The sequence below is a fragment of the Thunnus maccoyii genome, chromosome 23 (genome assembly GCF_910596095.1).
Source record: "Thunnus maccoyii chromosome 23, fThuMac1.1, whole genome shotgun sequence".
In the NCBI taxonomy this organism is placed as follows: Eukaryota; Metazoa; Chordata; class Actinopteri; order Scombriformes; family Scombridae; genus Thunnus; species Thunnus maccoyii.
The window spans coordinates 19,062,016-19,088,915 of NC_056555.1; the positions used below are offsets into that span (position 1 = coordinate 19,062,016).

General features: G+C 40.3%; 2 protein-coding genes across 2 annotated transcripts in view; one reads left to right on the forward strand and one right to left on the reverse strand.

Moving 5' to 3' along the window:
* Positions 1–157: 157 nt before the first annotated feature.
* LOC121890535 (cryptochrome-1-like) lies at positions 158–18,944 on the reverse strand. The gene is made up of 14 exons (XM_042402896.1): positions 17,953–18,944; positions 7,778–7,886; positions 7,512–7,654; positions 7,102–7,286; positions 6,912–7,000; positions 6,546–6,686; positions 6,029–6,340; positions 3,735–3,886; positions 3,274–3,476; positions 2,090–2,200; positions 1,860–1,958; positions 1,611–1,688; positions 1,272–1,376; positions 158–365 (listed from the first exon to the last, which is right to left on the reverse strand). The coding sequence occupies exons 1-13, from the start codon at positions 18,108–18,110 to the stop codon at positions 1,276–1,278; spliced, it is 1,881 nt and encodes a 626-aa protein (XP_042258830.1). The 5' UTR covers positions 18,111–18,944; the 3' UTR covers positions 158–365; positions 1,272–1,275.
* Positions 18,945–22,555: 3,611 nt separating this feature from the next.
* The window catches only part of LOC121890896 (ankyrin repeat and BTB/POZ domain-containing protein BTBD11-A), a 196,101-nt gene continuing 191,756 nt past the window's right edge, over positions 22,556–26,900 (forward strand). Inside the window, exon 1 of the mRNA XM_042403522.1 lies at positions 22,556–23,781. Within this exon, the coding sequence (XP_042259456.1) occupies positions 22,917–23,781 (865 nt within the window). The 5' untranslated portion in view covers positions 22,556–22,916. The remainder of the gene's footprint in view (positions 23,782–26,900) is intronic.

The following is a 26,900-nucleotide window of genomic DNA, read 5'->3' on the forward strand; positions in this document are numbered from 1 at the left end:
GGTCTATGGCTACACAAAGAGAGAATACACACATACAATATCCAAATATGTACAAGTTGTATGTGAGCTGAAATTAGCAAATTCATTATATACACAAAGACTTAAGTCCCGGCAATATTAACCCCAAGATGAGCACAGTGTAACAGCCTCTCCACTGCCAGGATGTCAGCACTGGCCGAGCTGTGCAGTCCAAATGATAATTTACAGTCCAATTACTTGAGAAACATGTGAATGTGTTTAATGATGGGTTCATATGCTCCTCTTGAAGGTGTGTTCATTTAACAGTGTAGTGCTGTGACAAAAACGTAAGTCCTAGCGTCCTTTTTATCTTGTCTTTGTACACAATGTGATGGTCAGTGAGACACCTGTGTTGGGAAGAGAGAAAAAAAGGATAGTAAGATATTGACAATGAACATGTTTCAGCTAATAAAGTGCACTCAACAGTTTCTGTAATTAACTCCTCACTCCTAATAAATGTTAAGTTAATTGAGGAAAAGAAAACACATTAAATAAGTCTGACCTCTATGTAAATTCAGCCATTTAAAGGAATATCTTGACATTTTGGGAAATATGTTTATTTGCTTTCTTGAGGAGAGTTAGCTGAGAAAATGAACATCACTCTCCACAAGACAGAAAATAAGCTACCAAAATGTTGAACTAATGCTTTAAGATAAAAACTAAAACAGAATAGAGAAACCTAAAGCGATTATGTGCAAGTAATGTTTTTCCTAATCTAAAATCAAGATGCACTATGCCACTGGCAACTGGTAATTAAATAGTCTCTGTTTATCTCAATATAAACTATTCATAACTGCCTTGTTTACAACATTTCTCCTTCACTGACAAATGCAGTGAAAACATTAGCAACATTGGCCTTCAGTGGATTTTATGCTTTATGAATTATTAATAAGCTACACAAATCCCAATTTTTGCTTGGCAAGTCCTATTACTGACCTCAGCTTTCAATACAACTGATAAAAGACCATCTTAAATGTTGCTTAGACACTTGTTTTTATAATTTAACAATCTCAGAACAATTTTATAATGAGCATCGCAAAGTTTTCAACTTAAAGTCAAAGTTCTATGTTTATATTGGCCACATAGGAAACTTAGTATTTAAGGATTTTATTTACCACATACACAAACAATGTGTGGAGAAAGCAGGCTGGCATACTCACAAATAATAATTATTTGAATAAAATAATAACAATAACAAAAACATATATAAAAGGATAAAAAATGGTAAAAAATGGGATACGTTTCCAGCTAACCTGTCTAGCGGCTGCTCTGTCTCTGGACTTTAGAGCCTTTGCCATTTCCAGAGTCCTCGCTGTGCCGTTTGACACTTGTGTGTGTGGTCGTGTGGTGCTCAGGCCCTGAAAAAGACAAGAAATGGGTTTTAAAAAGCAGCCCTTAAAACACAGTTTAATCATCTCACAGACTAACTTATAAGAAAAAGAGACATAGCTTAGGATAAAGTATTGATACAGGCTCATCCAAACAAAGACACATCTTCAACAGAATGAGAGGAATTCATGAGTAAAATCCTCAGCTGTAGTAAAATGTAAATTCTTGGGCATTTTTTTCAGTCTAATAGCACATTAACACACCTTTTTGAATTGCAGGAATCTGTTGGGTCCCTTGTGTGTAACACATCATATTGGTACTGGTGCCTGCATAACCTGGAACTTCAAGCACAATACAAAGACATTGCAATAAGTAACCTGAGGGTAACAAATAAAGCAAAACTAATGAGGAATAAAGAGGTTCGAGTGAGCATAAGGCACTGGAACAAATGCGTAATGTGTTCAGACAAATGAGACAGATGAATTAAATATGTAGGAGCTGAGGGTCCCCACCCTGCTGGTGTGTGCCGATGCTGGTTTGTGAATCGCCCTGCAGGTACATCATGACACCGCTTTGCCAGTCTCCCTGGGAGTGAACCTGCATCTGATAGCCTGAAAAAAATAAAAATCAAACAAAAAAAAAACAAATGTTAGTCAACTTTGCTGCCAGCAGCTACGGAGGAAGTTATGAACAGCTCAGAAGTTTGTGAGATTGAGAGAGATGTTGGTCTTGTGTCACTTGCCAGAAGGAGTTGCGGCGTCATGTGAAGCTTCGACAGAGAATCCCATCACATCTGAGGACGCGTCGTTGTTGCCATTACCGTTGGCGTTGGACGGAACTGTAGCCAAAAGGCCTGCGGACACAGACAACAGACAGCCAACATAAAGAAAAGTCTCCTGATAATGAAGATATACTGAATATACAGAAGATATACTGTTGGTAGAAGCTATTTTTTACAATAGTTATCTATCCTGGAGCAAAGCTAAATGACATTTTAACACCACATGAGCTAGACTATAATATAAGGTCCTCAGGCAGGTTCTTATTGGCCATTCATAAAGAAACGTAAATAAAAACATAAGTTCTAATCCAGTGTCGCTATATAAATTGTACAGTTTTATCTTGTTATATGCCAAATACCTGGAAAAAATGTCTTTTTTCTCTTCTTTTAAAAACATCTCTGGGGCATGTACATAAATCTGTACCATCAAATGTGATGTTGGGTGACTAGCTAAAGCTGTCCATCATATAAAACCGCACTTGACTGTTGGCTTGTGTATTTTAGTAGGTAGAACAGGTCAGAGCTATCTGTTAGGATGGTAGTTCGCAAAACCTTATTCCAAAGAATGTGGCTGCGGTCTGGTTTATTCATTTCTCCCTTGTTCTGATCTAACAATGCAGGTGAGGGATGTGTGAGTGGAGGCCAACAGCCAGCAACAACAAATCAGAGGGATTTGATTAAGATTCCTCTGTAAAACCCCACCCATACATCCTGTTTCACTTGGGAATCTTTCACATTGTAGATTAAAACACTCAAAACTCAACAAGGAGGTGACTTCCTCTTCACATTCTGGACACCAAAAACCTGTTTAGTTTAAGATGGTTTAACCTACATGATTGTCTGCTGCTCAACTTCTAAAAATTCACTTTTTAGTCTTTGATTTTTTTAAATATCCCCTTTATAGTTCACCTCCATCCTTTCAAACTCATATTTATATGTTTGCTTTTGTGGTAAATTTTATCTGTGTATGTAGTTTTCCGCCCTTTATTAACTGCTTATCAACTGAACTAATATTGGTATTGTCACCATGGGCAGGAAAGTCTGGGTACCTTCAGTATGTTTGACTTCAACTGGTGATCCTGCTTCATATTAATATTAAAGTTGCTTGTGAGAATGTAGTCCAGTAACTAGTGTTGTGTACTTACCGAGGCCCCTGTAGCAGGAGAGCTGCTGATAGATCTGCTTCATTCTCTCAATGTTGAGACGACTGGCCTCTGCATGGTGCACCATGGGTTTGGGGTAATGGACTCCGATAATACATTTGGCTCCCTTCTGCACACTCTCCGGAGCGTTCCAGGGATCATAAATATACTTTGCTGGAAATCCCCTCAGAATGGGCAGGTAGCGCCTGAGTGAAGAAATGGAGGTTTAGTGAGCATGTAGGTTGGTATAATTTACATCTATGAAAAGCAAAAACATCTTCTACATCTACTTTGGTGGACTTAGCCAATACTGGTCTGTGTGATCGAGTCAAGTCATCGAAACATTAAAAAATGGGCACAATTACAAATACAGTTGTTCAATTACATTAGCCCTTGATTTGAAGGCCAAATACACCAATAATTTTAAGTCTGGGTAGGGTCAGAATTAAGTAGCTTTAACAAACCGTATGTAATCTCCGTTGGGGTCTGTACGTCGGCCGAAACCCACAGGGCAGTAGCAGTGGAAGAACTGCTGGAAGAAAGAGCTGCAGGAGAGCCACATCCAGCTGCCTGCGTTGACACTCCAGTCCGCATCCAGGAGCAGCTCCTCAAACACCTGAACACACACAAAAACACAAGGCTCATGTTAGCTGAGAAAACACTCAAACGTGCTCTGCATCATTCGGTCCTCCTGAGCTTTGTAGGTCCCACCACTAGAATACAAAGGATTCGATATTTTTGGTTTTGATTGAAAATAGAAAATTAATGAAAACTGGCCAAAGGAACTATAGTGGATACTGTCTGTGCTCTGCTACTAGTGAGAGGAAATTCACTTTCAACTGCAGTGAGCGATGTCTTCTGGAAGCAGAAAACACAACTTCTGCGATTCATGGGGGACTCAAAATCTAGGAGGAAATTTAAAAGGAAATTGTTCCTTTTAATATATAAAAGTACAATTTGTTTCAATGAAAAGGGGTATGAACTGAAAGGATGAGTCATGAGAATAAATTAGATCATTCCTGAAGAGAAAAATGGTAGCAAAGAAGAAGATACAGTAAAAATAAAATAGGATGTCTAAGCAACATCGGCCTCTATGGCAAAGGGGTCCTTGAACTACCTCTCACTAGTCTTACGGCTCTAAAGTAAGACTCCTAATGACACTCCGGAGGACTCCAGAGAACAGACTATCAGCAATGCTGCACCACCCGTCTTAACTGGCGGCAAGTGAACCAACTTGGCACAAGGCCACAATGTCAGAGCGGAGGAAATTGGTGGTTGAAGAAGCGCGCCAGCAGGAGGAGATGGCAACAAGTCCGAAGGCTGTTTTCCTTGCAAAACAAAATGAATGGATGCAGTGGGACCGAAGCACCAAAGTATGTCCATCAGTGGTTTGGCGAGGATCCAACCTGTACTCTCTGCCCAACTCCAGTGACTCCCAAACACATCATGACAGATTGTAAGTTCAGCCTCATGCAAGGCCACTACACCTGGCAGCACAATCAGTCCTCAAGAGTCTGGCATCAGCTCTTGAGAACAAGCGGGGGGCAACCAACTCCTTGCCCCCGAGAGCAACCAATCCCCTGAAGGCAACAACATTCATCCAAGAAGCACAGAAAAGGCCCAAACATCCTTCTACCAAACCAGAAACAGGACACCTATGTATGGCCCGCGACTGGAAGATGCTGGTGGATATCGGCCAGCAGCTCATCTTTTCACCTTAGATTGCTTCCACCAACCTTAGGCCAGATTTAGTAATCTGATCCTTTCACCTTGACGTCACCCATTGTTTTGTGGACTCCTGTTTTGCAGCCTTGAGTTTGCCATTTTGACTGTCGCCATCTTGGATTTTAGGAACCAGAAATGATGACAAGAGACCATATTTGGACGAGAGGTGGGGTTACACCATGTTTACGTTACCTGATCAACGTTATCACCGTAGTAGCAACTTGTCAATCACAACGTAGCCACGCCCTAAAGCATACCCTGCTTTGTCGTCAAATTTAAATTAAATGGGACCATAATTTACAAAATGAACATCGTGCTGTCTTGAAGACTCGAAACTAGCGATGGAGACCATAAACTCATTAAGTGAAACTGTTTACTGAGGTAATAAATCAAGTGAGAAGTAGGTTCATTTTCTCATAGACTTCCATACAATCAGAGCCAGTGGAGTCGCCCCCTGATGGCCATTGGCAAGAATGCAGGTTTAAGTCACTTCTGCATTGGCTTCACTTTTCAGAGCCAGAACTACCCACTTGGGTCACTGAAGACTACTTACATCATAGATATCACAGTCCCGTGGAAGGACTCGGTTGAGGACGCCTATGAGCATGAGAAACTACACTACGCAGAGCTGGAAGCAGAAGCAAAACAGCGTGGCTTGAATACCAAAGCCTATCCCGTTGAAGTGGGAAGCAGAGAATTTGTAGCTACTTCTACCATCAGACTGCTAAAGGAAGAAAGAATCCACAGACAGGCTCTGTGGGAGACCATCAGATCAGTCCCAGAGGCGGTTGAAAGAACCTCCAGAGATGTAGTGGGTGCCCACTTGAGAACCCCCACCTGTCAACCATCTGCCTATCCCAACAACAAGGTGAATCTCATATAAGTGCTCATCCCCTAATAGCACAAGGTACAGTTTAACATCACATCATGTGTTTTTGATTCGGATAGAAATGAGAATTCAAGGTGACAATATGAGTAAAAATTTCAATAACCCTATTTTTATCCTCCCATCCTGTTTATCCACATTGTCTACCTTCATGCCCTCCTCCCAGCTGATCCACAGGTCTCCTCTGGTCAGGAAACAGGCCACAGCGTGCCTTGCCAGGTGGTGGATCCAGCCTTCCTGCCTCAGCTGGGTCATGATGGCGTCAATCCAGGGAAAGCCAGTCCGGCCTTCTGCCCACTTGGCCAACGCCTCCGGGTTGCGATCCCAGGGGATCTGAACGCAGATGGGGTTACTCTCCATCTTGTCAAAGCAGGGGTTGTTGGTGGCTGCCGTGTAGAAGAACTCGCGCCACAGAAGCTGACCATAGAGTGAGAGGGGAGGGGAGCTGTTCTTCTTCACCTTGTGGGGTTAAAGAAGTGGCAGAACACACGTTATGGTCTCAGGCATTCAGAGTATTAATCATTACCTCAGAAAAACTGAAATTAAGTGTTTACAACCATGCTAGCAGCTCTGTGAGGCTCTACTTCAGCACAATCAATTCGGCTGGTTGTTAGTTTGTACCAGAACCCTCCTTTCTATTATCAGAGACGTCCAGAAGACTTACCTTCCTGTAGAGGTCGGTGAGTTTGAAGTAGAAGAGACGACAGGAGAGGCAGCCGAAGCGCAGGTATGGGCTGAGTCCTGTGGGGCTGGCGAGAAGCGAATTGGCGTTCATTCTGGGACGTTCAAAGTTGGCTACCCAAGCCTGAGTGAAAGACAGTCACAAGATCAGATATGGAGATGCATGAGAGAAAGTCATAACATTTGACAAGGTTTCTATCAAGTTTGTCACATTGGGAAAAGGAGCAACAAGAGACTGAAGCTCCTATCTAAAACCTTGCGTTACATAACTGTAAAATCCAACTGCTTTTTTTTAATCCATGTTTTAAGAAAGGTTTTAAAATTCTTCGGCTTATCTGATTGGACTGACCTTCCTCTCCAAATGCCTCTCTAGTCGTGTGAGGGCTTCAGTCTCTCCCCCTGGCCACACAGCTGAGGACAAGCCTTCAGTATCAAACCCTGCAGGGAAATCAATAAAATAACACATTAATATTCAGCCTTTCATTTTCATTTTTCGTGTCTCTATCGTAGCGATCATATATCTCTCTGACTTCACTTACCCAGCTCCTCCAGGGAGGGGACCCCAAACTTGTCGTCATGGTCTTCGGACAGCGGCGTAGTGCATTTCCCCATGATATCAGCTGTGATGGACTCTGCAGGGACTTCCACTGCGTCCATGCGGCTGATGAGGGTTTGAAACCGCTTGTAGGTAAGTGGGGACTGACCCCCATTTAACTCTATGATCCTGGATGGGTCAAATGAGAACAAAAGGGTCAAGAGTCAAGGACATAATAGATGCAAAGAAGTTCAATGTGGTAATTTTTTATGGGTCTAATAACAATGAAATGATAAAACAAGTATGCAAAGAAAATACTTTAATCTAACTATCACAGATGGGGTTAATCCAAAGCAACTTAACTTTCTAGACTTACTACAGTATAAAACACACTGAAAATGAGAGATTACTCACTTGTCCAGGTCATAGAGTGTGTGGGAAATGCGAACTGTCACCTCCACTCCAGCCTCAGAGGCCAGTTTCTTAATAGCTGCATCTCGTTCTTTCCCAAAGGGCTCAGAGTCATACTCATAAGACAGACGAGAAATCTTCCATTCCTGGTGAACAATGGAAAACAAAAAGGTCAAATAAGCTACAGAGCAGAATATTTTGGGTTTGCACACTGTGTTGAAAGCAGCCTGGTGTTGTAGCTCGGTGATTAAATCAGATGAACATGTCACCTTGAAAAGTCTGGGAAAGACATCAGTGGGTTGGCCTCGAATCACAAACAGGCGAGAGTTGAGCTTACGGAGGCTGGAGTCCAAGTCCTCAAGACTCTGCAGTAAGAACCTGGAGGATGACAGAAATATAGAGTGGTTAAAACACTGATATTAACAAATATTCAGAAGCGTTTTACAATGTCACTAAAAGGTGTTTAAGCTGGACAAAGCAACAGAAAGTTAGTTATGAGTTCAAGTTTTCAAAGTTGTGTCTCCAGTTCTGGTTGAATATTTAAGGGGAATGATTATTTTAGGGTTGTCCTGGATAACTGCAGTAAACTAAAGCAGTAGATTTAATTCAATTTGCTCATTAATATGCAAATGTATGCGCCACGATGCAGCAAAATCTAATAAGCAACCTGCACAAAGAATCAAACTTTGAAATAAAATATTACTGTTCAAAACAAGGTGCTGACACAAAGGGTTAGAGTTGCAACAATTAATTGACTAATCAGCAACTATTTTGATAATCGATGAACGGTTCAGTTCTTATTCAAACAAAAAAAAGTTTCTGTACTGTTGGTTTGACAAAACAAGCAAACTGAAGGCATCACAGAGAGCATTTTCACTATTTTTTAACATTTAATAGACCAAACAAATGTTGATTGCAGCCCTACAGAGGATCTTACATAGTTTGAAGATATGAAGTCAGGGACCTACTATAATTCATCAAATGTCTAACATTTAATTTTCTTTTTTCTCTGGAGCTGACAGACAAATGCTTGCACTTCATGAGCAACAAGTTAAAATATTCAGGTTTCATCTTTAACTGGAGTGTTCGACAAGAGTACACAAGAGTACTCTACGAGCCTTGAGTGCATTCATATTCATTGCTGTGAAATAAAAAGTGATAGGTAAAAATGACCAAATAGACTGAGGTTGGTTGAAGTCAAGCGTCTCTTTAATTCAAACCAAACATATGTTGTAGACACGGAGAGTACGCAGAGTCTCCGTGGAGAATTCTGACAAGACAAAGGAAAGACATTAGTATATATTGACGGCCTTGATGCCCTGGGAGGCACCTCTAGTTGTTTACAGATTCCTTCTAACAGCCCCAGAAAAAACTTTACAGAGCTCTCACTTTCACATGACCATGATGTCTATTATGTCTATTATAGTGTTCCCCTCAAGGCCCTGCCGCCAAATACATACATACATATGACCATATCTACTTAACTAATACATGAATTTTTCTATCATTTCCCCCCTGTTTATACTTTGTAAAACAAATGAATAAAATCAAAAACATAGAAAAATGTATAGTGAAAACTAAATGTGTAATTGATTAGGATATTCGTAATACAAGATACAATCAAATCAACATCAAATCATCATGAATGAACATGAGTGAGTGAGTGTTTTAATAAAATTCAAAATCTGGTTTATTTAGTCCTCTATGTTAGTAAACTGAATTTCTTTGGGTTGTGGACTGTTGGTTGGGACAAAACAAGACATTTTAGGTTGCACTTTGGATTTTGGGGAACAGTGATCAACATTTTTTCCCCATTTTCTGACATTTTATAGACTAAACAACAATCACAATCACCAGAGGACCTCATTTTGGGTAATCAAGTGAAATCTGACAAATCACAGTACTTCATCAGATTGATGCAATTGCATCCAATTGTGTAAATCAAATATTACCAAACAGCATTATTGTCTGCAACGTTCTAATAAAAATAAAGTAGGCTATACTAAGGGGAAAGTGTACAATACTTTACATATATACTTACAGTATATGCAAAAATCTTTGACAGGAAAATCACAAATCACTTTATGGTATAAATTTGCAACCCTCTTCAAGCACATTAAAGGACTTAAGTTTCGATAACATAATTTCAGACAGTTTTAAGAGATAGGATTTGATTTAACCAAACCAAAGAATGGTAGGATTGGGTGGTATCAAGGTATTACAGTATACCAGGGTATTTAGAAATCCCCAAGGTAAGGTGAGCTGAGAAAGATGGTGACTGCGTCCTATAACTTTATCTTGAGATGACTTCTTCGAAACTACAAAAGCAGTTTATTAGACACATGATTTTATTCAACCGCCAGTCTGCCACCACCACCGCTCAGCCCACTGATGTGTCGCCACGGCAACAAGTGTCATCAGGTCCTCCAGCAAGAATCTGTGGAGGAAGGGTGCTTATTTCCTATCTATTCATTTTTCTATGGGCCAGCAAGTAGGCTAACTGCATATTTGACACAAAGCATTGTAGGCTTAACAATGTCACACATGCGACAATGACAGCAGCTCAGCGTTTTTTGCACAAATACCATCATATACTGTTTACCCTGGTGAATGTCAGGAAGGTATGAAGGTATGAAAGAACAGATACCACTCAAGCCTAATGAATGGCTCAACTCTGAACGGCTTCGTCTTTGAGTACATATTTCCACAGATGATAAACTACTTTCTGCATGTAGTTCTGTGCCTTGTATACTTGACTTTTGGCACAACGTATAATTTCAATCCACATTTATTTTGTTAGATCTCTCCTGAAAAAATAAAATTCACGTTCTAGTAAAATGTGTGAATTAATTTAAGCTGATGCTGTCTTTGCTTGAAGCGTGCAAATGTCCTGTTATGTAAATTCTGAATAATAGTACTCTTGACATGAGTTTGCTCACTTCACGTGTTAATTATTCCTACGGACAAATTAACGCAGACAACTTTCCACCCTCGTTAATTGTGCAGAGTTTCAAACCAGCAGTACTACAAAGTGAAATTAAACTATTTTCCTTGAGGGCACCAATTTTCCTTTTTTGTAATCCGGACATAACTCAATTTAACCTCCACTTTGCACGAATAAACAAACATGACCAGGTTACTGTGCTCAGGCGATAGAGACGCATATAGTATTTCTCTCACACACACTCCAAAGCTGTCTTTCTCTTAACGAAATTTCTGTTAATTTGTAAAGCTAAAGCATAACTTTTTGTTTCTGACAGTGTCGCTTCTGACAAAACATGACTGTGATTCATCATTCATTTGGAAAAAAACAGACCCTGAGTTCATGCTTGAGGCTGAATCATGCAGCCAGTGAATGAGTCAACCAACCGGCATCCGTCTTAGTTTAATCATCACTGTATGTGACGCCAGTGAACATAAACAAAACACACTGACCGAACAGAAGCATTTTGTTACTTTTAAAAACAAAGTAATCAATGTGTTTCATCGCTGCTCATTTCTATAAGTTGAACTGTGCGTCTGTTACCAACTGTAAACATCCCAGTGTGGTCAGAAACCACAGATACACACACACACACGTGCACACAGAGCGGCAGTAATGTGGTGCTTCCCGTGCTGTTGCTATAGGTACCAAAGTTCGTAGGTGGAAGCTTCCTGTATCATTCAGGTCTATTCATGTCTGTCACCTATATGAAAGCCAGGTGGGTGCTGCAAGCGTACTGTGAAAACTTTTTTACTGACGGTGAGGTTAAAATACTTTTCTCATCTCTTTCCTATTTATTACCATAACGTAGATGTTTCAGTCGATAAATGACGAGGTTTGAGGGTTGTTGCTCAAAACTTAAACCCATCACCCACCATCATTTCTTATCAGGGGTTCAGTCAGAGTTACAGTAGAAAAAAAAACAACTTGTTTTCACACAGTTTGGCAGTTGTGGAGACTGAGGATTTATCAGATTCTGGTTATGTTATTTGTTTTGTGGGAAACAGATAAGAGGGTACGTCAGCATTCAAATGTGCATCATTTGAACTCTACAGAAACAGGCTACAATAGGAAAGCAGATCATGTAGAATCTGAGGGTTTTGGGCAGGAAGGAAGCTGTTCAACAAACACCATTTTTCCATCAACACACACCAAGTAAAACAACAAAATTATGTCCGTATGTTATATACACCCACATCAACCTAAATGTCCGACCTCGCTCTTCTGTTATGCTTGTACTGAAGGGTAAGTTCAGCCAAACTTCTAACGTAACCTCAGACGAATATGAGAAGCAACTTAGAAGTGAGATAAGCTCAGAGGGACAAAATCCAAGCCTGATTCAATTTGGGCTGCTATTCATAATAATATTTTCTAATTTGATATATAGCACAATAGGACGAATCTACAGGACATCACTAAAATATTCAAACCATTTCATTCATTGCAATGAAATATATTACATCAATGCATGTGAAACTCAATTCAGTTTGATAGTTTTTAATTATAATGTGCTTGGAATCAATCATAATGTGTAATAAGATATAATTGCGTCATCATGGTGCAATTACAGCTGCAATTTTGATAGCTTAAGTCATTCTTTTAAAAGCAAAAAAGCCAAACATTTAATGGCTCCAGCTGCTCAAATTTGAGAATTTACTGCACTTCCTAGTCTTAACATTTCTGTAGACTATATTGAATATTTTTGCCTTTGAGACTGTTGATCAGACAAAGCAAGACATGTGACGACATCGCCTCGGGCTCTGGAAAACTGTGACAGGCATTTTTCACTGTTTTCTGATGTTTTATAGAACAAATGATTCATGACTCCATGGAAAAAATGCATAAATTATAAAAATAACCAGCAGCCCTAGATACGATTCTACTGAAAGTCAAATAATGATAATATTGAAAATACTGCAAAGCCCCGGCTGCCACAGAGTTGTGGCTGCTGCATGTGAGAACGTTTTCAGTGGTGATTTCCTATTTTATACATATGGGAAGAGGTTTTATTTGTCTTGTATTTTTTTTTAAATTGTACACTCACTGAATGCTTGAATGAATGTTTGTTTTTTTCCAGGAACGCCCTACCTCTACTCTCAGTTACATATATTCACATCTGGAAGCCATTTACAAGCACAGTCTTATCTAATGACCACTGAGCAGGCCTCTTACAGTTCAGCTAAGATTTATCTGAAAAGATTGAGACCTGGGGGGTTGGGAGGTGGGTCACTCGTTCTGCTGACTGCCTGCCCTCCTGACCTCCCAGGTCAATGTGATGTTGCAAAGACAGACCATCTGACTCCTGAAGAAAAAAAAAGTGGGCTTCATCTATATCCATATGGGGAGTTTAGAAATTACAAGGCTGTATTACAATGCACATATAAAATTCTGTGTCTGTTTTCAATTATTGCTCTATGCAGTGTCCTCTGACATCCCCTACTTTCCTCCTACTTGTTATAAACATCTCTTTTATGGGGCAACTCCACAGTAATTACATCCTCATGAATATCTCTCAATTGAAGGAAAAGGTCTTTCTTTATCACGGGCCACCCAGCATTTCTCTTGTCAAACAGTTTAAAAGCATAAAGCAGTGACGTTAAAATGGATATCAGATGGAAGCAGCTTTGTTAGGATTAGCGGTAACGGTTTCACTGCTCGCCAGAGATAGTTGAGGTGCCTTGCAAAAGAAGAAGTAGGTCAAAAAGACGTGGAGGGTAGAGGGTTTTTACTACTAACACACTGACCTACTTCTGCCATGCGCTATGATGTCGGGGGAGGAGGGGGGGAAGGGAAAGTTATTGACTGTGTCATCTGGCACTGAGCCCCCTGATTCACTGAGAATCGGTGCCTAGATCTCAAGGACAGAACTGCTCAATACTCAAATCTTCACGAGGAATTCGAATGATAAAAACGTGAGCAGGAAGAAACGCTAATTACAGAAGCTGCAGACTATAGCGAGCTTCGCACCGCCTTTAGCAAAATCTGTCATTAGCATATTATTTAGTGATTGTGCTTATTCTTGCTTTGAGCAACATGAGATACAAAATCAGAGACATAAAAGTTGGAAGTGATTTCACTGCAGTTTGAGTCCAGTTCTTGAAATGACAAAGAGCCTACGCTGTTAAAAATCCCAACTGTGGCACATTATTACTCAGCTTTTACTCATGCATAAGCAAATATGTCAATCTCAGTGTTTGAAATATTCAGTGCATCAAAAATTTAGACATTTGCTCCAATAAATCTCAACAGAAGTGTTTCTAAGGACTTCTGCATGGATTTAAAATCTCCATTCATGACACCAAACTGACTTCACAGAGAAGAAACATCTAAAAACAGCAGTAGCACACAGGGAGAACAATTTATTTTAAATTAAACAATTAAATTAAACATATATTTTAACATTATAGTCTCTTGACTTCAAAAAAAAGAGAGATTTTAATCCTCTAAATATATTTTCTCTTGCGCAACCCTACTGTTTTCAGAAATGAAGGGTTTTATGTCACGCACCTGTCTATATGCATAAAAAAATTAAATAAAAAGGGACTGAATCAGGGCATACCGAGTGATATGCGTGTGAGCTCTGCGTCACTCCGGGTTGTTGTTACATAACTGTGGAAGCATAACATGGATGCTCCATCCATAACAGGCGTGCTTTTTCTGCTGCTGCTGCCCTACTCTTCGAGTGACGGCATGGGACCGCAATGCAAACCAGACCGCACAACAGGAAAGGAAACAAAAAAAAAACATTTAACGAGACACCTACTGCACTGTAAAACCTGAGGAGCTCATTCATTCATGAAGAATCATCTGCCGAACAAGATAATTCCCACACAGAAAGCAGTTTATTTAGCTGACCGCAGGCTACGGCACACTTTCATGGGGTTGTGATGAATTAATGTCTGGGTCATATATCAAGCTGGGTAAAAAAAAAAAAAACCCATTTGTTTGTTTTGACTGTGAAAACTTTCCACGTAACACTGAAGGTTAAACCTGATTATATTTATGTTATAGGTTATAGGGTGAAGGCTTAAAAGGAGGACAAAGCCTGTGTGAGTTATAGGTTGTCAAACACACCACTAACTTTAACAGACCTCGCTCTTATCTCTGTCACATGATAAAGCTTCATATACTTAATTGTGTCACCGGACTGGACCGGCCTTTCCCTGTCTTGCACTCAAGCGAGCAAGCACGCACACGCAGTTACTGACTGTCTGGAGTTCAGGAAAAGTCAGTTATGTAAAAACACTTTCATTTTCTATTCACCGATAAAATATGGATGCAGGTCAAAGTCTGACAACACTCTCCGCTCTGATGCACGGTGAGCTGCTGTTCACTTCAATGCAGAAGAAGAACATACTGGTGAAACAGATGTGATTGTTTTCATTTTAAGCATCTAATTTCTCTTTTTTGCTTTCAGACTAAGAACTGACTCCATTACTTAGAATCCAAACAGATTAAAACAAAGCTTGTTAATTAATCACTCTCAGCTATAGCTAACAGAGAAGTCTGAGTATGTCTGGACTGGAGACCAAGATGTTTTCCTATTTCTAGTCAGGACAGTATTTTCAAACATGAGTTGCTCAGGATATTGGAAAGGCCAGAAGCTTGTACTAAGAAGCAGGATTTGGGGTTAGCGAAGTAACTTCAGGTTTAACTCTGGGTTTTCAGGATTACAACGGTAGTTCACTTCTTACAGGGGTTCATCACCATGGAAACTTATGCTTAACAGCTAACCAGGTAAACTTCAGAGGATCAGATCCCAATAACATGAGACAACTGTGTGATGATAACTGGGATTAAAAACGAAAGATTGTCTTTTATTAGAAAAATAATCCACACGCTGTTAATTAGCGCCCATGATTATAAATGCAACACTGTGGTCAGATCAACCACATCAGTCCTTAACTACTGTTCCACTCTTTGCTTTGGTAGCAGAAACAGTCTAGCGTTAGTTTTAAGATTTTTTAATGTGCATGACATATTCAGAATGGTTTATTCATCATCCAACTAAATAGCAAAAATACTAACTCTATACTTAAGTCATATATAATAAGTCCTAGATGTGTTTTAAGACTTGGCCTACTTTTAATATGTGGAAACCCCGAACTTACTTTGTAGTAAAGACCCCGGGTCTCTAACCCCTGCAGAAGGAGTAAATAATGATATGAATGTGAGTCTAGTAACACAGGTCACAGTGTGTCTAAATTGAAATGAGCTGGGGAACCTTTATGTGATATGATATAATGTGAGAGTTTGGGAAGTGCTGCTGTAATGTGTAATGATAAACCGTTTTATAAACATTGAAGCATCGGCATGTAGACTGTGACCTAGTTTGGCTATAATTACCGTCTAGCAGGGAGGTAAGGATCAACACACCAAAATACTGTTTAGCAACTTGAAATGTTACCGACTGACGTGATATTATAAATTATATGTGTCTAGAGATGTAATTGATGTTTCTTCTGCGTTTGATATTTCATTTAATGATGATTACTGGGAAAAGATTACAGTTTTACGTACGTCTACATCTAAGGATGTAATCAGTTTCGGAAATTATCTTTTTGACTCACCTGCCAAGAGGACCGGTAGATGAAAAAATCCACCAGCCAAGCATATTTTTTACTGGCCTAAATAATAAATTGGGGTTTTTTTGTGTCATATGTACAGTTTAGCATAGAGCTACGATGTCAAGTAGCTGGTGAACAGTGCAGCGAAACTAGGAGCACTCGAGACGGTCTGAGTCTTGAGCTCCTTCACCTTGAGCGCTCCTACAGTTAGACGTGAGTAAAAAAAAAAACATATGGTGCACATGTCTACACCGTAAGGACAAACATGACTCATTTCCCCCGAGACATCGTGCCAGATATTTTATTACATGACTATTTTGGTGCAAATATTTAGCTGCCAGTGTGGCGGACGGAAAATCTACCCACATTTGACGCTTGGCGGATTAATTTCGGACTTTGGATGTAATGGAGAAGTGCAAACTTGCATTAGGAGTGCACGATATAAATTAATCGTCTGATAATTTGACAATTATTGCTTGTAGTGTGTAATGTTATCAAGACAAATATAAAGATCCTGGCTGATATATCAGTGTAATGCAGTCATGATTCCATATTATCTGTTATAATTCAGATAATAAAAGCTTATTACTAATATAATTTACCATCTTTCTGCCCATTCATCTGTGACAATTATCAGGATCAGATTTATGTGACATAACAAAAACAAAACTTTAAGTTTGACAGTCAAAAACTCAAAAAAAAAGCACCTGTAATATAATGAATGCAAGAGAAAGGCTGTTTGACAAGGCTGCAACTAATTATTTGTCACATCATTTCTACGTTTGACATGAAATAAGGTGAAATCACCTCTTTGAGTGACTACAGACACTTCAAAACAGAGCCTGGAGACAAAAAGAGCCTGGAGACATCTGCCTCTGCACCAAGAGGCACCACAGGCATAATAGCTAAAATCAAGGCTGCAACTAATTATTATTTGCATTATTGATTCATCTGCAATTATTTTCTCGTTTCATCAGTTCATCTATTTGTCTGTAAAATGTTTCAAAAATAGTAAAAAAAAAATGCCATTCACCATTTCTTAGAGCCCGCAGTGATTTGCTTTGTTCGTCCAACCTACAGTCAAAAATCTTGAGATATTCAACTGACTGTTTTATATGTCGAAGTAAAACAGCAAATGATCATATTGGAGGAGCTGGAACCAGAGATTATTTGACACTTTTCCTTAAAAAAAAAGACTGAAACGATCAATCGATTATCAAAATACCTGCCAATTAATTTTCTGGTGTTTGACTAATCGATTAATCGACTAATCGTTGCAGCTCCAGTTAAAAACCAAACAAAAACATTATGCAAATGATCAGAAACCATATTAGGGTTGCAACTAATGATCATTATTCTCTATCAGTTATTATCGATTAATCGTTTTGTGTATGAAATGTCAGAAAATTGTAAAAAACTGTGATCAGTATTTCCCAGAGCCCATTGTGACATCTTAAAATTGCCTGTTTTTCCCCAAAAACCATGAGATATTCAGTTTGCTATCATATATAACACAATAAAGCAGCAAATGGTCACATTTAAGAAGCTTGAACCAGCAAAAGTTTGGCATTTCTGCTTGAAAACTGACCCAAAAAATGAACCTAATCAATTGGTTAATCAATTAAACCAGCAAAAAACATCACCTTGATGTGAAATGCTCAAAAGCTCAGTGGATACATGACAATATAGCACATTAAACACATCATGCATTTATACCTTTAACCTTTAACCTTTGACAACTGCGTATATGTAAACATTAAGAAGGAGGATGAGTGCTAAGGCTTCTTTAATTTAATGCATAGAAGTGTGCATGCTGTGTGTATGGTCCTACTCATCTACATCTCTGTCTGTGTGTGTGTGGTTGGGTAGATGCAGGGGATTTTGCTTTACTCACCTCCACCTGTTGATCCCAACGTTGGAAGATCCCGCGAACCAGGGGTCGAGGATGTAGACGCAGCGGACTGTATCCGCTCCCAGCAGAGATTCCTTGAGCGACGGGTTGTCGTGGAGCCGCAAGCCCTTCCTGAACCAGTGGATCGTATTAATGACCATTACTCAACTGGACGAGTCCTTTTGAATGATATAAAGTCTTTTTGTGTGTGTGCTCGCTCCGCTCTTATTCCGACTCACTGACAGTTTTTAATATATATATATATCCAAGGAAGAAAAAACGGGGACAACAAGGCCACTTGGGAATCCAAATGTATAGCGAGTGTATGTATGCTGTTGGAGCATACAACCCTTTGATTTCACAGTCCAACTTTTCAATTCAACCTTGCTCTAAAAGCACCTTTTCCATTATGTCGAAGAATTTAGAAACCGTTGGCTGCTGAACCATTTGGGCAGCACGAGACAGCGCGCGCTCTCCGGCAATGTGACAGGCAACCCGGCGGGCTTTAGGACCTGGTTCGCTGACGGGCGATAGCCGGGCTTGTTGTATAACTTGTTTTTCTGAATGCTGAAATGATGCGCGTAAAAATACACAACGATTCACCGGATATGCACTTTAAACGCGTAATTTAAGCAATGTTGAATAGCAGATTAATAAACTGGTTTGAATTTGAGGCAGCTGGTGTTTCTAACGACCACAAGACACCGTGGCAAGACCGGCTGCTCCCCGCCGCGAACACCGGGAAAAGCTGGTTATGTAAACACAAATTACAACTGCGATTCTGTCAAATTCGTCGTCCTAAATTAACGCAGACCGATACTTAGCTGTCGTAAACCGTTCTCTGGTTCGTATGACTTGTCTCCTTCGTTGACGAGCTGATGTTTTGAGCGGCTATATCAGAAATTTTCTCCCTCAACTGTCCACGAATAGCTGCTCATTCTCCTCGCCGCACCTACAGTCGTCAATCCGCCCACTAGACGACGCGCACGGCTCCGAGCTCTGTGATTGGTCCGTGTCACTGCGTGCGGTCCTCGGCGTGGTCACGTTTCTACAGCGTGCTTCCTCTGCCCTAAAAACAGGCAAGACAGTTCACATGTACGGTCAACATAACTGGTGGTAATAATAGGCAGTCGTGTGGCTAATTTACAATGCTGCCAATAATTATTTTACGTGAAGACGAAAGTAAAAACTACTTCACTACTTTCTTTACTTGAAGTTTGACTTGCCCATATGGGGTGTGCACATACACTTATAATACATGTTATATTACATGTTATATAAATATTTAAGGAATATAAACATTTAAATAAAAATTATATCTATGTCTGGCTATAAAACCTACTGGCATGTTTACCATAAGAAAACCCGGAAAAGCATACGACGGCTGGCATAAACCGCGCGGACGGGGCTCACGCGTGTGTGCATGTGTGTGTGTGTGTGTGTGTGTGTGTGTGATAAATCCGTTGTTATGTCTATAAGCTAACATTCGTCGCCAGTTTTTGCCAGGAAGCTGTTCCACATGGTGGCAAAAATTATTTCAGCGGTCAATGCAAAGTTTAGAAAAGACTGAAAAGTTGAAAGTAGTTTTGTGTGAAGCGGCTGCCGACTAAGGTTATATAGCTACTGTATATTCATAGGCCAAGGCTATGATCAAAGTCAAAATTATATACATGTATGTGCTATCTTATGGTATAATAGTAATATTACCTGCCTATTTACGTATTTATGTGTGTTAAAGTGGGTCACACATGCACGCACCAATCTCCATACAATGATAATAATAATAACAATAATAATAATATAATTCTTTTTATTATTATTATTATTGTCGTTGTTGTCATCAGGCTATGTAATACCTCATTTGCCTTTAACTCGGTTTTCGTTCTTGTCAAGATAAGAAGTGCGTCACAATATTATCTTATATAAATAGGTTTGTAATTATGCAAGACGTAAAATGCTGCCTTGGACTGTAGAGGAAGTGCCGTGTTTTGGCCACAGAGTGGCAGCATAACATCACACCACTAACGCTGGCCAACTCTATGCCTGACAAGACACTGATGCATGATGAGTGGTTCATACTGGGGGCTTCATTTTCAGTATTTTACACTTTGTGATGCAGTATTTCTATTAGTGCTGCACAAGTCTCTCAATTAATAAAATATAACAATATATGATTAAATATAACTATAACTTACACTCACCAGCCACTTTATTAGAAACACCTGTGCAAAAGTGTTCCTAATATTTTGCCCCTCTCATGTATGTTAATGGAGTAGACAAAATATTAGGGACACCATTCAATATAATGCACTCCAGTACACCACCACCATCCACTAAAGCCTCAATAATAAACATAAAGTAGAATTATTACCTTTCTGTCAATGTCAACAAAGATTGTAAATGTATAAGCATCATAAATGTACAATTTATGGCAGAGCTGTTGTATTGGATTGCATTGGATTGCACAGATGTACCTAATGAAGTGGCCGGTGAGTGTATATACAGTACATGTATGTCGACTTTGGAGGTATTAGAAATAATAACTTTATTTGAACAGTACAGTCAAATAAGAACAAAATATGTAAAAATATTAAAACAAGTCAAAGAAGAATTCTACAATATACAGAGATAAGTCACTGTAAAACAATATACTCAAGGCTAAAGATTATAACATAAAGCCCATCACATAAATGCAAATCTAAAAAAACATGAATTCATAAATCACTACATGAAAAAACGTGACTGTATCGAATGACTAGAGAAGCGCAATCATGTGATACAGTCATTCTGCTGGCAAAATACTAACAATTTATCATCTTGCTGGGAAAATCATGATCATTTTGCTGTTACCAGGCAACCAAGGCTTAATAAGTGAGGGCAAGCTTTAGAGGACCACAGTGCATGTAGAGAAGCAGCTGACAGCTGCCCACCTCCACCGCTCTCACCTGAGTTAGTCAGCAAGATATGCTGCATTGCATCAAGAGCTCGTGGCGGTGGCACGCTGCTGAGGAGGAACTCGGTTAATGTCACAGAATGGAGAACAGGATTGTTCTCATAGTGACATCTGCTTACATGGAAACCTCTTTATAATTGGAGTTCTTGATCAAAATGCGTAATTTCATCAATAACGGAATCAATCATACACGTTCTCCAGAGATTATCCTCATTGGAATTCAATATCTTCCCATTTTACAGCTAAATAATTGATATTCAGTCAACAGAAATCTTGCTAAATTGGTCCTTTTCATCCCAAAACATCTTATCCAATAGCATTTAGAAGCACAGTGCATTTCTGTGAAGGGTCTTGACATATTAATATATTCTTTGCTCAAAAAACATACTGGACATCTTGATTCTGGTAATGTTATTTATCAATCAGTGAGTTTATCTGTCAGCGAGCATCACATCATTTCTCAAAAACATCAATGTACGCCTTGAGTCCGATGTAGGTTTTGGCAGTTTTTGGCATGAGTAGTGCAGTGTCATGCAAAGAAAATATGAAAGGGCCTTTGGCATGTTAGGCAATGTGGCAGATGGTTGGTCCAGCTCAGACGTACAAGGAGAAGCCCCAGCAGAATGGATGAATCATCGGTCCACCAACTGTTCCTCTCAGCATGTCCTCAGAATTCAACTCGCTCACTCTTTGTTTTTATGGCCTGACAAAAACATTGTCTTATGGACGATAAATCCTTATGATGATGATGATAAAGTAGTGCTACACCCAGAAGCAGGACTGCAGGTCTTGGTTAGCAATGGACGTTGGAAGAAGTTACATCTCTGATCTCGAAAAGCTCAGAGCAACGTGCTTTGAACATTAAAATATTTATAGGGATCTGGAGAAAAGCTACTTCTGCTGCAGACCCGCTTTCACTGCTCAATTAAAATGATCAATAGTGGACTCCTGTAAGTATGCATGCCAGAAAACAGCAGCTTGTCTCTGCAGGACCCAGGACTGTGTATTTCATCATTTCGCCATTCAGAATCAATCAAAACAGATTGTGAGGTTCATTCAGAAATTTGGTATTTCATCCAGATTCTATAAAGCTTAAAGTGGAAGTCTGGCAGTGTGTTATTATCATTATTAGTTGAGCAGTATGAGAGAAATTGCAACTTCCTTGGTATGTGTCAATATTGTGGATGAAAATCTATGATTAATTGAAATTATTTCCACTTTAAATCACAAGTCCACTCTTTACTGACACCAACAGAGCTGGTAATCCACGATAGTAAATAAAAAGGTGGGGAAACTGCTGCATGGCTGTAGGTACCTAGAAAAATAAATGATATTTATCAAAAAAGGGACTGCTCAAATTGTGACACTCTCCTCCATTTGGACTCTGAAAATGTGATCTATCACCTGAATTTCAAAATAAAACAGGCAGTCCTATATTTTTCTCCTAATTTTCTTCCCACCATCATAATTCACATTTCCACCATGTGTTGTCTCAGCTGGGGATCCACCTCTCATCCTGACACTGCCATGATCACTTCACTGCAGCTATACTACAAATAACAGATTGGTTGGCACAGCAGCCTACGTGTGTATCTCTAATTCTGCAGTTATGTTTCTCCAGCAGCAGGTAGTCGTTGCCGAAAGGTAGCCGGTTGTGTGTGTCAGTCAACGCTGATGGAGATGCGGATTGGCTTGTTTTAGCCCGCGGGGCTCCAGGCCCCTCCTCCCTATCGGAGTCCTGCCTGTTCTGCGCTTGTTGCAGTGAGCGCCGAGGGTTTGTGCGCTCTCCGGTTACGCGTATGAAGTTGTGGACAAGAGGAGATCGAAGACATCCAGCCACTTAGAGAAGGAGGAAAGTAAAAGGCTCACTTCTGTCGTTTCACTCATTTATGTTTTTTCATGCGGGGAATATACAGTTAAGCCCTCGGACAGCGGCTGAACACCGAAAACACCAAAACGAGTTTGTGGCATTTAATTGAGAGACCAAGCATACCCAACAGTATGCGGTGCAGTTATGGCAGGCAATGGTAAGACAGTCGTGAGGACGCTGGAGGATTTAACGCTTGATTCTGGTTATGGTGGAGCCGCGGACTCGGTCAGATCGTCCAGCGTGTCGCTGTGCTGCTCCGACACGCATCAGTCCTTTCCGCATGGGGGCAACTGCTGGCATCTGACGGAATCCATGCATAGCAGACAGAACAGTTTGGACACAGTCAACACCGTCCTGGCGGAGGACACGGAGATACTGGAGTGCTCGGGTCAGTGCGCCAAGCTGCCCGAGCTGGAGGACGTGCCATGGAGCCTCGGCGAGGTGGAGGGCGCACTGAGGAAAGACGAGGAGCTGATGGTAGGCAACCCGCCACCCGAGGTCCTGGCGCGGCTATCGGCTCTCATCAGCCGCGCGCTGGTGAGGGTGGCCCGGGAGGCGCAGCGGCTCAGCCTGCGCTACGCCAAGTGCACCAAGTATGAGATCCAGAGCGCCATCAAGGTGGTGCTCTCATGGACCATCTCCGTCAACTGCATCACGGCGGCTCTCAGCGCCCTTTCCCTCTACAACATGAGCACCGGGGACAAGTTCAGCCGAGGCAAGTCGGCGCGCTGCGGGCTGGTCTTCTCCGTGGGGAAGTTCTTCAGGTGGATGGTTGATAGTCGGGTGGCCCTCAGGATCCACGAACACGCTGCCATATACCTCTCCGCCTGCATGGAGAGTCTGTTCAGAGAGGTGTTCAGCCGCGTCCTGCGCAGCGCGCTGGTGGAGAGGGACAACGGGGTCCCCAAGTTTACGCTGGAGTCACTGGAGCAAGCCATCAACAACGACTCGGAGATCTGGGGTCTGCTGCAGCCCTACCAGCATCTCATATGTGGCAAGAATTCAAGTGGTAAGAAAAGTTAACAAAAAAAGAACATATAACATGCCAATCATTGGTTAATTGTTGAAATATGATTCAATGAAACATAATTGGACTCTGAACCACTGGTGGTCCGTGCTGGGGGCTTATTTGTGTATTCAGTCAACACTCCCCATCCACTGTAAAATCCACTATGTAATCCATATAATCATAATCAGTCGTTTCCCCTTAAGACAAGTAGGCTACCACTTATATCTGATGGGTGTCCTCTGTTCTAAGAAATATCTAGAAACAAGTGGCTGTATCATGACTTAGTGATGACTCACTTGGTAGCAATGAAGCTTGATTCAATAAAACTGGATTTAATCAAAAACAAATACCTCCCTTTCAAGTTTTAGCCTATTTATTTGTTTGGAGGACATTACAAGTTTAAATCCGAATACGTGATCGATGAGCTACTTTTTGCAGTGCGTAAAGTGATAATCTGCTTGGTGAACCGTGTTGGAAAAGGACTATTAACGGTGTAATTATGCCGGGGAACAACCACTGCTTCTCTAGCTCGTGTAATTGCACTCCAAACAAAAGGACTTGACAGTTTCTTGAATATTTATTACTCTCAGTTTAGACCTCAAGGCCCACCTCTGAAACAGGAGCTTCCTATCTTGGTTATGACAGCCCCCCCTCCCACCCCCCACCAGCAGCAGCAGCAGCAGCAGCAACAGTCAGAATAGGTATTTATGGTCTAAAAAGATCAAACAAGCTCAAACTTCTAATTCTTTGAAGCTGTTGTGTTCTCAGACTTTAATTAGAGACAATAATGTTAATGTTAATGATTGTTTTTGATTCAGTAGTTCATCCAATCAGAGACTCTCAGAGGTGCGTGGTGTGCAGAGATGTTATGTGTGTCGTGATGTTGCAGAAACAGGATTTGTGTTTATATTGTGTGCTGGCCTTGTTGGTAATGCTATTACTGTCTCACTGCAGAAGGTGTAAGCTGTCAGTGTGGGTTGGCCCTCTTATCCAAAGCCCTGAATGAGCTGGCTGAAACTATAAAGCAGAAGGGACTTGAAATGCTATTCTTTAACTGAGTGCCAAACTGGTCTGTGCAATATTGACCAAAAAAAAAAAATCCTTGGGTATTGCAGCTCTTTTGCTAATTGTTGCAGTGTGATTGTTTTCTGTCAGCACTTATAAGTGAACTTGATGGAGGTGGAGAGACAAAGATGTCGGCAGTGAGAGGAATTTTTCACGTGTGCAACCTGTCTTGTGGATGAGCCGTGCCTCCATAATAGCCCATCAGAGAAGGATTGTTCCAGAAGCTGTATGAAGAAAAATTGATCTGAAATGTCTCTCATAGGTTCCTGAGTCATATCAAATTCAATTTCATGGATGCAGGTTATTTTTCTAATGTAACAGGTTCTTCTCTATAATCCAAACCTTTTAGTCTTTGTCATGTACAACCCACACAACAACAACACAAACACACAAAAGAATAAGAACATAAAACTGAATCAGAGGTGCAACTATCATTATTTTCTTTATTGATTTATCTGTAGATTATTTTCTACATTAATTTAAAACGCTGAAAAGCAGAAAATCATCACATTTGAGAAGCTGGAATCAGGGAATGTTTGGTGTTTGTGCTTGAAAAATACCTGAAACGATTGATAGGTTATTAAAATAGTGGCAGTTTAATTTGCTGCCGATTGACTAATTAGTTAATTTTGTAATCGTTGCAGCTCTGATATGAATAACAAACTGGTCGAGGGACTCTCCGTCTCACCATTTAATCCCCTCATAAACCCTCTTATACGTCTTCATTCGACAATGCTGCACACAACTGCTTTGTCTTGAAAATGTAGCAGAGAAACAGGTACCACTCTGTAGACAAGATGCAGTGCCAAGCATGCATCCCCCTCCACTCCTACCCGCCGAACGCATCATTTCCTGCTGGTGCAGAGGAGGCTACAATTTGCACTCAGGCGCAACAGCATGATGTCACTCTGTGACAGTTATGAAGGCGAAAAATGTGACCTACTGTTTCTTATCAAACATTTCAAGATGCTGTAGTTGACAGCCTCGACCATGAACTGAAAAATATGAAAAATATCTTTCACACTGTAAATGTCAGACCTTTAAACATCATTCGCTCGTTTGTGTGTAATTTCTCCTTTTCACTGTGTTGTGTTGAGCCTCTGCAAACAAAGCTGATGCGAGTGAGAGGTGGGAGCAAGCAGGGTAACCCCTCTTGTGAGAGGCACGGTCTCCTGTCTAAAATTTTTACCTGGGAACAAAAGCGGTGCAGCACATAATGACTAAATCCATGTTGCTCTGCACTCCCACTTACCATACATGACAGCCTCTTTGCTCTGACTAATGAGCTGGAGTAAGTGGAAGCTTTTCTTTACATCCCTTTTTTTTCAGTAATATACGCTGGTACATTCTGATTATATATATATATATAGGATTTCTAACATTTACCATTATAGGAAAAAGGACACTTTGTGTATATGAATTCAGAGTGCACAGATTCAAGCTTTTTATGTAGGTATCTTATGTATCTCTCATGGGGTTTTTGATGTGCTTACAAACACTAATTCTGAAAGTAGTAACACCTATAACATGCTTAACTGTCTACAGGTGGTGGATTAGGTGGAGATGTTAAAAGACTGCTGTAGAAAGTAAAAATAAAAACAAAACGATGTGAGAATAGGAAGCTCTCATAACAAAACTCGAGTTATGAAAGAAAACAACTAACTGTAATTTCTTATTATGTCCTTCAAGTCACGTAAAGCAGGAGGCAGGCCTCATGACTGAAAGAGGAAATAGCTCGCTGTGATGTTTTCATCAACAAGTCCACCTACCAGATTGACAAAATACAGTAGGTTGATTTAATTGGCAGCAAAACAACCTATATGACCAGTACAGAAACAATTCATATAAGTGTTTTCTGATCTGCCACCTCTAAATGTAGGTAATTAAATCAACTTGTTCAAAGTAAGGGATTAGGGAAATATTGTAGTCATGTGGTCAAATAACTAAGAGGAGAAAAGATTCAAACCACAGTGTTCTCTGTCAGAGTCACATGCTTTGTTTATTCAACTTTGTTTTTGCGGTGCTATGAGTTATGCTACTCCTGCCTTTGATTC

Excerpts from the sequence above, each read along its gene's own strand:
- LOC121890535 (XM_042402896.1), bottom strand. The coding sequence starts at position 18,110 with ATGGTCATTAATACGATCCACTGGTTCAGGAAGGGCTTGCGGCTCCAC. Across the intron at positions 3,477-3,734 it reads CCCAACGGAGATTACATACG|GCGCTACCTGCCCATTCTGA; the intron begins GTTTGTTAAAGC and ends TTCTTCACTCAG. Across the intron at positions 1,377-1,610 it reads GATTCCTGCAATTCAAAAAG|GGCCTGAGCACCACACGACC; the intron begins GTGTGTTAATGT and ends TGTCTTTTTCAG.